General features: G+C 41.5%; 1 protein-coding gene across 1 annotated transcript in view; it reads left to right on the forward strand.

Moving 5' to 3' along the window:
- The window catches only part of cxxc4 (CXXC finger 4), a 29,290-nt gene extending 15,565 nt beyond the window's left edge, over positions 1-13,725 (forward strand). Inside the window, exon 3 of the mRNA XM_006787111.3 lies at positions 12,505-13,725. Coding sequence (XP_006787174.1) covers positions 12,505-12,549 — 45 coding nt within the window. The 3' untranslated portion in view covers positions 12,550-13,725. The remainder of the gene's footprint in view (positions 1-12,504) is intronic.
- Positions 13,726-14,644: the final 919 nt, after the last annotated feature.

Raw genomic sequence — 14,644 nt, forward strand, 5'->3', positions numbered from 1 at the left:
GCTGCGGGAAGTTGATCCTGGCTACGGATGCAGCCTCTGACCTTAAGGTGAGCCCTCGTTTTTTGCGCGGGGTTTTTCTCAGAGGGCTGGCTCAGCCTCCGTCTGTGTGGGCATGGATTTTCAATGCATGATGAAGGGAAGAGGCACAGCATCTGAGAAATGTTTCAGCAGCATAAAGTTGCTCCCGTTTTGCCCTAGATATCTCTCACACAGCATGAGTCCGTTGTGTGTGATGTATTCTGTGATGTAGCGTGAGAGGTTTTAGCAATGGAACAGGTGCTACTGGACGACGTCAGAATACCAAACCTAAATTTTTGGCTTGAAGGCTGAGTTTTTCCCCGTCTTCCTTATTCTGCATATTCTACAATGCTGACGTCTGAATGAAGAAAATACTGAACTAGCACAAGGTAGCACTTATTGAAGAATTGTAATGAAAAAGTATGGATACATCTACCCATCATTTAAAGTAACAGATCTGATCAGAGAAACTTTATTAATCCCAGAGGGAAATTAAGTTGTCATAGCCACATATACACAACAGACAACAAAGCAACTGTATAAAACGAAGAGATAAATGCATAAACATAAAAAGACACAAGTATTAACACCAGTGTTTCTGGACTATTAACAGGTATAAGGTGCTGGTAGGTGTGCAAATATATGTTGTGAGGTGTGTTTAGTTCAGTACGTGTCGGCCTGATCTAATCAGATTAAGTAAAGAGTCTGAGAGCAGCGCCTCCTGTGTTGTTCCTTCAGACATCGAGGTTGAAAGAATCTGGTGCTGAAACTGCTCATCAAATTGTTCACTGTGTTACAGAGGGGGATGTCTCCATCCATCTATATTCTTCAGTCCTTACCATGCTGTTTTATCCTATCCTTCTTGATATGCCTGTAGGGATGGGGCCCATCCCAGCTGAAATTTGGTAAGATGTGTGTTATACACTGGGCAGGTCACCAGCAGAGCTACCACAAAGACAACTATTCTCTCATCACATCTACACCAATTTAGAATCACCAGTTAATGTGGCTTGCCTGTCTTTGGACTGTAAGAAGATTAAGAAGGTTCAAACCAGCATAAAAGATAAACATTGCCTCTTGGTTTGAAAAGTGAGACCAAAGCAGAGGTTCCTTAAATCTGCATTCATTTTAAAGGCCATCAGATGACCATAGCTGTGGTTGCAAAGGCTTCCAGTTTATACAAGTTTGTTGGAAATTGTTTTTTCTGACATGACCTCTGTAAATGCTTTCCTGTTATGGGCTCATTTATTTCAGGTCAAACTGTATAAAACATTAAGTTTATTTGGTAAATTTTGGTTATGAGTCTCAGAAAGATCATGATTCATTGATTGAGTGATAATACTTTATTCATCCCAAGGTTAATGCTGCCCTCAGGAAAGGGTTAGGGTTAGACATATCAAGCATATGTTCACTGTCTATAAACTTGCGATTGACAAGTCAGTACACAAAAAGCCAAGATGGTGATGGTGAAAATACTTTTCTCAAGGCTTCAAACCAGAACTTCACAAAAAAGTGTGTGACATCACGACATCTACATCCATCTTTTTTTTACTATCATCCCCCAAAATCTTCTTTATGTGAAGAACATTGCTAACTACTGGGCCACTGTGCATTTACACAAAACTGATTCACCAATTTTTTCACCAAATTTATCATCAAGTATGAAATCTCGATATCGTGCAGAAATGGGATCAGGATATGTATTTGAGCATCAAGCCATCAAATAAAGTTCTTGACAGTGATGTAAATTTTTCACTGTTCTTCAAAGCTCACGCCCAACACCACCAAGCACACTGCTCTCAAATGATTATGCCTGGTTGTGGCATGCTAGCTTTACATGGTTACATCAGCACTGGGCCCCATTTTGATTCATTATTTTGTTGATGCCATGCAACTCTTTCATGACCGTATCAGCATCTAATTTCAACACACTTAGCATGTTTTAATGGTCTGAACTATTTTTATTGTTTAATAGTCGTCATCAAACAACTTCTAAGTGCATTACAGCCAGAAATACCTTAATTCTTCGTAGCATGGATTCAACAAGAAATATTTGCATCGCAGTTGCTGCAGATTTGTTGGCTGCCCATGATCGAAATCTCCTGTTCCACCAAATCACAAAGGTGCTCTGTTGGATTGAGATCCAACAGAGGTGACTGTGGAGGTCATTTGAGTAAAGTGAACTTATTGTCATGTTCAAGAAACTAGTTTGTGATCATTTGAGCTTCGTGACAGCGCGTTGAAAACAGCCATTAGAAGATGGGTACACTCTGGTATTAAGGGGTGCAGATTCAGACCCTATCATCCATATTTTGCACAGGAGTGACCCCAGGTGTGATCTTTTTTTTTTTAAGTTTTGATGTGTTGTGCGTTCATAAATGCTCTTCTGCATATCTCAGCTGTAACAAATGGTTATTTGAGTTACCAGTGGCTTCAGCTTGAAGCAGTCTAGCCATTCACCTCTGTGTTCTGGCATCAACAAGGTATTTTCAGTCTGAGAACTGCCGTTCACTGGATATTTTCTCTTGATTGGCCCATTTTCTGTAACCCTTAGAAATGGTTGTATGGAAAAATCCCTGAAGATCAGCAGATTCTGAAATGTTCACACCAGCCCATCTGGGCCAAACAACCGTACCACATTTCTTCATTATGTTGCTCAGTTTGACCTTCAGAAAGTCATCTTGACATCTTGACCATGTCAACATGGCTAAATGCACTGAGTTGCTGCCATGTGATTGGCTAACTATATATTTGTGTTAATGAGCAGTTGAACAGGTGTACCTAATGAAGTGGTCATTGAGCGTGAACACTAACAGATAGCTATATACTGCTCAAAAATAATGAAAAAAACTTAAATCAAACATTGGATTGTGACAAATATTGAAAATATTTGTCCATATATGAGGACAAAATGACGGAAAAACAGTCACTGGAAACAAGAATCATCAAACATTTGAGGGCCGGGTTCAAAACCACACAAATTTGTTTGTGTGACCCTTTACATTTTTTGAGCATTATAAATTAGTTTTTAAACAGTTCAGTTTTTTAAATAACACAACCACTATTTGAATATTTAAAAATGCCACCAATCCGCAGTTTTTGACACTGAAGTTTTCGTACTGCGTCTCGTGTGATTTTAGAGATACGTCTACTCACAAGGTGTAGCATGAGAAGCTCGTGAGCAGAGCAGCAGAAGCACATCCAGCCACTCTCTTAAGGCTAGAGAGAGATTGACGTTTTGGTAAATATTGAAATTCAACACTTCCCATCTGTTGTTTTGCCATTGATTGGCAGGAGGACATTTTAAAGGGAAAAACAGGTGAAATGTGTTGAACATTTGCGATTGTGTTTTTAAAACAATAAATACTGTATATGAACATTTACAATCATATACGGTAAATTTAAACATGCCCTTGTTATACTGATTTTAAAAAGAAGTAGAACTATTAGCAAAAAACATTTTTTGCAATAGTATTTGTAACAAATCTTAAAAGCGTTGCAAAAAAGACATAAATTGTCATTTACAGCTGGCTTATCCTTTAAAAGTCAAGGTAGTTTTTTGATTTTCATACACTATCAAATAGTGTATCAAAACCTTAGATCCTCTATGTTTATATCAGCTATGGATACTAGTACATCCAAAGATATTTGTTAATTATTGAAGGCCTGTGATGCCATTAAACTTAAGGCTAAACACCCACTTAAAGAAAACTCAAGTTGTATCTCTCTTACCATATTTCACAGCTGTTTCTAACTGCCCGTTTCAAAAGAAGGCATGGGAAAAAAATGTAAATTCTCCACTGTGCACTTCACATTGCTTCCTTCATTCTCACATATCTCGTGAGAATGAAGGAAGTGCTTGAGTTCTGTTTCTGTATCCAAAGTTGACTAACATCTCAAGATTTAAAGGGTGAAATCAGAGTTTCTTTGCTTCGCTACCGTCTCTGGTTTGCATCGTTTGAAGCATCCTGCGCTTCCAGTCGAGCCTCCGTCAGCGACGTCACTGGCTCAGCAGGTGTTTTGCCGTTGGCAGCTGATTGAAAACATCTGCCGTGACATCGCTGACTGGGGAGCTTTCAGAGGAGAGCCGCAGTCTCAAGTTCCGCAAACTCTCCTTCGATTTACCTGTTTGACCGTGGGCGTTTTTCATTTTCATCAACATACACTGACTTCCTCGTAAAGAGACACATCGCTGTGCCGCCTCGGGAGCGGTGGGCCTGTTCCATTTCGCTGTCCACTCAATGGCTCCTTCACAGTTTGATAAAAGAAAGGCGTTTTTCTGTTGTTTATTTCCTGAAGCCACTGAGGCCTGGCCCGTCTCTCAGAAAATCCACTCCTATGGAGGGCTCGTAAAATATACATCCTACAGGAATACTGCACTGTAATTACATTCGCCCATTAGCATACGGAGGTTTGGAGTCACACTGCACTCAGCCTCCAGCAGCACTTTGCCATATGGTCCGTCTGTGCTTCTCGGGCGATATTTGGCAAGACTCGTGCAGAAGGTCAAATATCAAGTCAGAGGACTGTGCCAGAATTGCATCTATGCTAATTGCTCTCTCTTTCCCTGCTTCCTCATCCATCTCATGCTCCTCTGCTCCGCTCCTTCTCTTTCATCCCTCTCTTCCTCTCCCACTGAAGTAAGTAATCTGCTTTAGGATGTTTCTGAGATGGAGATGGATTTGGTTTTCCTTCGCTGCCCCTCAGCCTAATCTCCCCCCTGTGACCACCCCGCCTCTCGCAGGCACAGCTCTTAAGCACACCATCATACATCCCCCTCCACCGCCCCCACTTTGCCCCCAGTCCATACACGCCTAGTCAGCGAAAAACTCCCAAATTCCTCATTACTCACAAACATCCGCAATACACTTAGCCTGATTTGCTCGAATGGATGCCTAGTGCAAGGCTGGACCTTGAGTTAAAAGATTGTAGCCGCATTTCTGTGTTGGAGTGCTATCACCATTCTGGTGTACTCTGGTTCTTTGTCTGTGTGCCATGAGCATATTCGAGTAGGGTGGTCAGCTGAAAACATGCTGTTTAGAGAGGGAAAAAGGTTATACCATTCTACTTAATTTGCTTCTATCTCTAATTTTGAGCCCTCCTTGTATAATCACATAAACTATAGCGCTGAAATGTCTGTGACCAGAAACATTTTTTGATAAACATCTGCAGGTGGGGACAGCATACCACAGAATTCACAGTTAACCTTTTCTTCTGTTGGTGCATCAATATAAAGGTCCCCGCTCAAGGGTTAGTTTGCACCTGTATGGTCCTATGATAGTCATATAACCAAACATAGAAGCAAAATTCATAAGACAATGACAGCTGAAATGACAGCTTAACATCCTGAACAAAAATAAGGGCATTTCCTAGCCTGCATTAAAATATTATGTTTTGATGTAACTTATTGAACAACATCTGCAAAACCCAGATTTATGCGTGATGTATTATTATTCATGTTATTTTATTATAGTCCCAACTTCTCTACTTATTGCCACCGATGCTGAATATAAGAAAGTATTTGCAATATTTAAGGTCTAAGCTCTGTGTCTGCTCATGTTGCGGCGTGGCGATGCGGCACCGGGCGCAGCGGTGTGTGGATACCTAGATGAGTGGTCTGTCCGTGATAGCGGCCTTGGAGAGGTAGTTTTTATAAGCAGTACTGGGTGGCTAGAATATTGGCTACAAGCCCTAAGATGAGATTTCAGCCCCCACCTTCCTAACAGCGGTAACGTTGCAGGTGATGGATTGCTATACCTTCTAGGTCTGAGCTTGGCAACGCCCCAATATTTCTCCAGAATAAAGTGACAGGCAATATATAACACATCAGTTAAGGCTGACTGGATTCCTGAAACCCCACCAACATCACCACCACCACCCAGCCTGGAGATGGTTCTGAGTGTTTTGGATGGATCTCAAAGTCGTCCTTCCTCGACTCTGATGAAAGGACATTTCTTTTGCTTTTAGCCCACCTCACTACCGGGGTTAAAATAATCAAAGCAGACTGTTGTTTTATTTTGAAAGGTTTGTTTTTTCTCACTGTAGTTTGGAGGTGTTAGATGTATTTGGAGCTTGCAAAGGTGCAAGGTGTTTGTAGGTATGAGAAAGATGAGTGTTTGCAATTATACATCTGAATGGATCTGAAAAGTCAGTGTGAAGGAAAAATAAAGCAGAATTAAGAAAAGTTTGTATATTTGTATATGTTTTGTTTGCAGCCTGTTAGAACTCCATGCAAAGGATTGTGGTCATGAAATACGGCCTGGTTCCCGGCCCATATCTTAATAAATAATGGGTATTGTCAGGGTAACATATGGGCCGTGTGTTATAATGAGCATTTGGAAACACATCAGCACACTCCCACAACCTGCCCGATGCCTCTACCTGAAATTCCCTCTTCCCCTCTGTCTTTCTGTCTCCCACATATCTCCATCTCACTTCCCCCTTTCTATTCATTCTACCTCTTTTCTGATTTTTCTCTCCCTGCCTTTTTAAAAAATCTTTCTTGTTCTCTGCTCTGTCATCTGTAGAGTACAAGCAGATTCTTGAGATTTCCTAGAAAGAAAAAGTGAGGGCGGGAAGGCGAGTTTATAGTTGGAGAAAAAAAAAATCCACCCGTAATTGCGGTGAATTAAAAGTTTTATGATGTTGCGCGCGCGCCTGTGTGTGTGTGAGCCTTGAATGTGTGTTGGTGGGAGTGAGAGGAGTGAAGCGGTCGTGGCGGTGGCGGGGCAGGGGGGGCCTCTGTGACAAGGCTGGCTGGGAGCAGAGAGCTGAGGGTTAGTGCCAGACATGTCTCAAGAGAAACCGGGGCACATTTGCAATCACCCCGAGTTCAAAAGGGTAATTTATTCACAGTCTGTGGTTAAAGTAGGGCTGCTCAGAATGCCAGTGGAATAGTGCTCGGAAGCAGAGCAGTAAAGACACATTATTTTAATTTTTCTCTCTCCTCTTCTCCTCTTTCTTTTTTCTCTCACTATCTCTCTCCCCTCCTCTTGCTTTTCCACCCCTCATCGTCCTCTTCATCTCCTGTTGTTGTTTCTGCGAGCCCTGTGTGGCGTCTTTTAACACACGCCGGCGAGCATATTTCACTTTTACACTCATCCGCATTGACGTCTGGGCGCTGATTGAATTTTGAGGCGCTGTGGCGTCTGCCATTATCATCCTCATCGTCTTGAGTGGTTTATCTCTGCCCCCAGCTCAGTGTGACGCCAAGGCTGCAGGGGAGAGGAGGAGCAGCGCAGGGGTGGGCTTGGGGGTGGGGGGAGTATTTGTGCGTTTCCAGTATTTGTGTGGAAAAGATAGGGATCCTGGATTTTTAAGATTCCGGATGGAGGTTTTTGTCACCTTTGCACGCATGTGGCTCTGCAGAGGTCGGAGTTCAGCTTGGTTCGGTCCAACTGGTTTGATTTCCACCACCTTGTTTTAATCAGCTGACGATGTGGCTTCAACGTTTACTGCGCCTGCCAGGTTCAGTTAAGATCACATGCTGCCCTGAGACCTTACTCTGCCTCACCAGAATCAGCAGAGAATTATTCCACCACATGTCAGTTTTACTGTGTTGTTATCACCCAAAGCCACCAGCAGACAGTCAGAATACCCTGCCTACTGTGCTGGTGTGGTGGGGTTAATTTGAGGTCTGGAAAAATGTCTCCCTCCTCCTTCAGCCAGTTCAATACTCTGTTGTGTGCATTCATTGCCTGAGCGGGAAATTGTCTTTCCCTTCAGTCTGTCGTTGCAGCCAGGTTGTTATGTATGCTCTGCTGCAGAGGCAGCAGCGTTGATGCGAGCTGAGCTGCTGCCACAGCGTCTTGATTTGAGGTGAAACCTTGGCGTTGCTCCCTTGTCCCTGGTGTAGCACTATCAGCTCGTACCTTCTCCTCTCCCTGTCTTTATCGCCCTCTCTTTCTCTTGTCTCTGTATTCTTGTTCCTACCCCCCCAGCTCTTCCTGCCAGTCGACTTTGAAGGCACATGCAGGTGGGGGACCAGACGACACAGAGCTGTACTAATTGAGCCTTCTTTGTGCCTGGTCACTGCAGTGTGCCGAGGCACGGAGGCCTGGGAGGGAATCCAAGCAAGCACTCGAGAGCCCAACTGGATCGATAACGTGGGAACTTAACAAAACAGAGACATGCCGAGTGCCCAGATTAGGGTCATTATTGTCTCTGGTGAGCCGCACTTCCACCAGGGATTAATCAATGTGAGAATATGGATCAAGATAAACATTCTCACCTCCCGTCTTTTCTTCAGCTCCAAGAGCATCACAGTATAGGCAGAGAGAAAGAACGGGACATGAATGTCCTCCTGGGGATGCGCAGATGTGTTCACAACATCCACAACATTGTAAAGTTTGTTCAGTCCTCTGAAAGAAATGTTGATATTGTCCAGTCCAGTCACAGAGATCTGCGTTTGTTGTTAAAGTCTGGTGATACGACAGCTGTTAGCCGACAGCCACATAAGCAGTCTGCTAAGTTGTCATTAAGCTAATGAAGCCATAACAATTATTTGTGTCTAAAAGGTGTTGTTTTTCTTAAAGTCCAGATTGAAGCTGAGAAAAGTCTACGAAATACTAGACAGAAACACTAGCAACGAACTTTACCAACTCTGATTAGCAATGGAAACATAAGACCTAAAGCACGGCACTACGGCGCTTTTGTTTTTTTGTATGTTTGCATTACCAAAGAGAATCTTGAAATATATACTTTTTTTTTTTTTTTACATTTTTATCTTTTTTATATAAAAATGGTACTAAGTGTTGAGTATTTTCCTGGTCATCTGTAAAATTTGAAAATGCAGTGTCATGGCAGTTCTATTCACCAGCAGCTTTTACGGCACTCTGCTACCATGTGTGGGTTTTTTGGGGGGGTTTGAGGGTGGAGGTGGTGGTGGTGGTGGGAGGGGGGTTAACCTTGTGTAAGTTTTGGTAAGTGGATTGGCATTTATATAGCATTGTGATATTCTTTTTGTCCACTCAGATGTTACACTGCAAGCCACAAAAATTAAGTTCTTTGCTTCCATCCTTTTGTCTCAAACGGAAATTTAAAGCAAAACATTGGCTGTAAGTGATGAATGTTCATATCAAGAAAACTAGGAAATGTACTAATTACTGAGAAGTGTTTTTGTCTTGTCTTTTTGGATTTTTTTTCAAGGGAATGGTTTAGAAAAGCAATCATTTATACTCTCAAATGTTGAACCTATGTTCACATTGTGCAGAATCCCAATATAAAGTAAATAAACACTAAATTGATTTTCTACTATATTTTCCAGGGGGCTTTTATGCTCAGCGTAACTTTGATTAAACCTTTCATTGTTCTCTAAAAATACATTTTGAAACAAAAATCACATAAAAAACATGCATTTTTATAAACAGCAAAACTGCTTTCAAAAAATGAAAAAGTGCAATTAATGGACTGCAGCGATACAACAATCAGCTCGTGGCAATTAGGTAAAAAAAACTAGATGTGTGAACACATCTTGACCCTTAAAAACATGATCACATTTCATTTCCTCCACGTTTAAATTGGTGATGATGGTATCCTGCTGCTCTGGGTTCCACCATTACTCACTCAGAAGGATAATAGTAATTGCTTAATGTGGTGTGAAAAAATGGTAAATGGTTGCTACAGACGAGGAATGCATGCATCTAAATCAGGTGGGGTGATGAGCCAGTACCTGTACGGCTGACTCTGTTTAGGAGATCATAGGAAGAATATCCTAAAATGTAGGAAAAGCCACATCTACTGCATTATACCTGATGAGTGAATATTTGTGATCCACAGCTAGTGTGAATGAGAGCCCAGAGATGTGTTGCACTGGTGTTAATCAATTAGTTCTCACCCCAGCCAGTCAGGGCAGATGGCTATTCTCTATATGCCGGCCCTGTCAGAGGTTTCTTACTATTAAGTTTGGTACCAATACTGCAATGTGTTTGCTCAAAGGAAATATATCTGTACCTTACTCTGTAAATTGTTTAAAATGCCTTGTGCCAGACATGTCTCAAGAAAAACCAGAGCATATTTGCAATCACCCCGAGTTATTTGGCGCTATATAAATAAACTTTAATTTAATAACATAGGTGGCTCTGAAAAGCCTCATCAGATGATGGGTTTGCAGACTCATCTGTTTATGGCATGTTTATTTTTTTTTCATTATAAAGATTATTTATGTGGGTTTCTAAATAAAGTTTGTCATAGAAGAAGACATTAAAGTCCTTATTGCAATGTCAGTGTAGCCATCGTAAGCACTAGTTAAAAAGTTGGGCTTATGACCTTCTCATTGATGTCAGTCAAGTAATAGTTTTGGTTACTTGAAAGTGAAAAGGCTATAATTCGTGCTGGACACACATTGCACACATACATATAAAAAGGATGTCACAGTACAGTACAGTAAATTAGCAGTGAGTACCAATGGAAGTACATGATTCACAATACCAAATTCATACCAAAACAAAATGATTATCTCCTGTACTTAAACATAAAATCCTTTATTATAAAGTTGTTTTAAATCACTGACATTGTGGTGGTAGACAGTTTATTTTTAAAATGTTATGATTACATTTTATTGACAGAACACTGAAAAATGAGGGTGGTTGTCAAGTAGCATGCTACTTTTACTACAAGGTACGTTATCTTTGCATGTAAATCACTTTAGCTATTGCTAACATTTTAGCCTACAATGTATCGCTGATTTCACAGCAGTGGTCTCAAACAACATGGAAATGTGTATTTCAGGATAATATAGGAACTATAACACTTCAGATATTATCAGTTTGAACCAAAACCAAACCAACTCGAATTCTTTGAACAGATTTGGATGCCAGTCTTTAAGGTGCTTTGCTAAACTGGAAGTATTTTCTCGCTTGGTTGGAAAAGCACGAAAGCATCATTTGCATGTTGCTTTTTGTGAATTTGTTACCGCAGTTTGGAGACTCCCCTTCAAACAGTACTTTCATGCTTGACTCTGCCATTTTTACCAATGAGCGATTAACTCTTTGTTCCACATGTAGTTTTTCTTGTGCGTTATGCCGCCCCCTTCAGTTCTGGAAGAACTGGTGCAAGTACTATCACATTTTCAGAATTTAGGTATGAAAAGAAACCACAAGTGTGGGCTCAGGTGACCTCCCTGCATATATGGGGACTGATATCTGATCATTAAGAAATCTATTGTCTTAGCTCTATTGTTACACATAATGTTGGACAGTGCACTCTACACACATTTAAATGATGTAATTTCTTGTTTATTCTGATATGAAACAAATTGCCAATGTATTGCACTTGTTCTTCAGTCTGATACTAGTGCAACTGGAGTTTTCTTGAATGAAAAATCACTACAGACCAGCATATGGATGCAGTGTCTAATGACATTAAAAGTCAATGTAAACACACTGGCTTTGGTTTTAGTTTAATAAGTTAAGTGAAGTAAAAGCTGTTCAGCTTGTTACTCCACTTGTCACTGAGCAGCCTCTTTGGTGGAGAAAACAAGCTAATTTAGGCTGCTTAAATATCCATTTTGCAATGCACTGCATGACAAATAACAACAGCATTAATCCCGCCTACTGCATTGACTGAATAAATGTTACTCCTCCTGCAGCACTTATCAGGCAAATTCATTGTTTATCGAAAAAAACCCAGTGTTTTGTGTCATGATGCTAGACAATTAATAATTACAAATGCTTGGAATCCTTTTGGGTAATACAATTTAAATATAAACTATTATCAGCGCCCGTTGTACACTGTAGGTTTTACATGTGGTCAATAATCGGTATAAGCTTGAGAGCATGCGCCTGTCTGGTGCTAACATACTCATCAGCATGCCTTTAAGAAGCTGCCAATGACACTTGGTATTAAAATGTCAAATTGCTCTCCACTCAGACTAAAGTGATTTTAGTTGTGATTATGCACCATTTCCCCCGTCAACAGGGGAAAAAAAATCAAAAAAATGTGCTAATTGGTCATGGGGATTGGTTGGAGACTCCAGTATTTTATGTCTCTGACTTCCAAATGAGTTTCGGAAAGAAGAGGCTGTCACTCTGGCGTAGAGGTTTCGGGGAGAAGAAGGAGGGGCGGCTGCTGGCGCAGGCTCAAATTGAAATGATGCACTGTTCCCCCTCACTGCGGCTAGAGCTCACAGTAATTAAATGCCTCATTGTTGCTTCTTGGGAATTTGTATTGAATATTTCATACAGCGTAATGATTATTTGGGTGTGGGTGGGACGTGGATGTAATCACCTTGGCTGGCTCTTTGATGAAATACTTGATTTGGTGGTTGTGCTTTTTGGCCATTTTAAGTGCCCTTCTGGGATTTTTACTTTACTTAATGTCCATGCTGTTTCTAGCCAATTCTGCCCAACTGCTCCTTACATTGCGGGTTATTGCCATCTGTGATTTTTGAACGTGAATTTTGTTTTGTTTTATTTTCAAGAGGTTGCCAGTGACATCACCATGAAACCTGTGAAATAAAATGTGTCCTTCACATTTTGTCTCCCACAGAGGACGCCGGTCAACAATGGCGAAGCTTTTCGGTGGTTCTTTTAGAAAGAAAGCCGTGGCCACCCCATCCACCAGTTAGGAGGGCAGGTGGGACTCTTGACTCTCTGCCAGGAGCACTTCATGGGTTCACAGAACCCATCACGCCCGAAACATTTGGAGAGGATGAAAGAAGAAAACGTGGACAGACAAAAAGATAAATGATAACATAATGGTGTTGTTTTAACTCTGTAATTTCCTTTTCTGTGTAATTATTGTACCTTTTGACAGTATCATAATGTATATTTTTGGTGTCTATGAATGTGTTTTCAGTGTTGTGGCTGTAGGTTCACAGCCAATCCTGTGTAAAGGACTCAAACAGACAATCATACAGTCACCCTGAATCCGTCAAACAGGAAGAGGCCACAAGGATCGAGGATATACTAACCCAACACACTTCACCGCGGAGCAATAATCTATTCTTATGATTATTCTTCAACCTTTTATATATTTTTTTTTACTTCAATGATTATATCAAGCTGAGTCTATTCAGTTTTTTGTTCTTTTTTAATGTAATCCACAATCCACACGCTCATGTTTAGACCGTTGCTGGCAGTGTGATATGTTTGCGAACGATAGCAGCAGCGCTCCCGTGATGGGTTTGTTGATGTGCTTCCTGGTTTGAGTGGACATAGAGCAGAACGGCCCACATTGTCCTGTGTGGTGAGCTACACTTCTTTAAGCTCTAATTGGGCGTCATTTGATTGTGGCAGCGCCAGATGTTTGAGTCAGACTGCTGTCTGAGGGGTCATAGTCTCAAAGAAAATCCTTTTTTTTCCCTTACAGAACTACATAGGTCATTGTGTCTTTTTCTTTTTCTCCTTTCAGTTTGGATCACTAAAGGTTGTAACTGTCAAAAAGGTAGAAAGTAATGCCAGTAAAGAGTTGTAGGTCATGTTGAAAACATTCAAATTTTGAATTAATTACAGACCACTACACATATTTGACATGCCAGATGTTGTTCTGGAGAGAAGAGATCGATGAAACTCCTCCTTCAGCGTAAACAGCAGTCCCTCCAGCAAAATAACGTTGAGACATTCCAAAAACACGATTATTCAATAAGTTACTCATTGTCTTAAACCCTATTGTTGCATGTGTAAATGTGTTTTGGTTTTAAAGATTACTAAGAATTTGTATATTGTTGTTGTGATGCTTTTATGTGTTAAAATAAAAAAAATGACTTCAGTAAAAGAAATGCTGGTAGAACCGTTTATGTGCAGAAACCATGGACAGAGAGAAAAATAAATGCCCCAATATACAAACATATATAAAAAAGGGAAAAATCAGTAATCACTTTTGATCACCTGATAAGTATTACCTTTCTTGCCTGTTTTTAAAGCCTCAACAGAAATAACAACCTGGAGGAGATGGGAGACATATAACTGCATTGGTTGCCTCCCCGGTCACGTATTCCCTAGAATACTAAAATGTTGCATGAAGAAGAGTGGTTCCCAGAGGCAGCAGACTTTAAAGGACTAGTGAAATCCCATGTGGTTTGTCATGCTGGAATGCACTGGGGGGGCACAGGGGTGGAGGGATGCAGGGAAGTAGAAGAAGGGAGGATGGGGAGGTTGGAGGGGGGAGGCGAAGCGAGACAGGCTCCTGAGATAACTTGAGCGACTGAATGATTGCCGGGTCTTTTGGTTTCTGGGGTAGGTAGGGCGCGGGAATAGGAATGCTGCGGAGGTAGGTGGGGGGCAGGCAGCGGGAGGCAAAGGGAGGACATAGGCGCATTTGGACGATAGCTGAGATGGGGGAAGAGGGGTGTCAGTGCAGAGGAGAACGAGCAGAAAAGGAGGAAATCATCCGGGACTGACTTCTCCCCTGACTGAGCACGCTTGCCATCACCCAAATTGAGCTGCTGACTGTTTAGGGACAGCCTGGAAGATGGCTTGAAGTGCTCTGCAGCAGCAGTGTTGGCGGCAATGTGGCATCTAAGGCGCCCGTTCCCCCCTCACCCGCCCTCACTGGTCATCAGAGGTTGATAATGTGCACTGGGAGTGCGCTGGCTCGCTCACTCCCTGGACGGTGAGATTAAATAACATCAGAGACACTTCTCTCTAATCCTTCTTTCCCTCCACCTCCTACTCTGCTCGGGAACTAG

The sequence above is a fragment of the Neolamprologus brichardi genome, chromosome 6 (assembly GCF_056152115.1).
Source record: "Neolamprologus brichardi isolate AB-2024 chromosome 6, ASM5615211v1, whole genome shotgun sequence".
NCBI lineage: Eukaryota > Metazoa > Chordata > Actinopteri > Cichliformes > Cichlidae > Neolamprologus > Neolamprologus brichardi.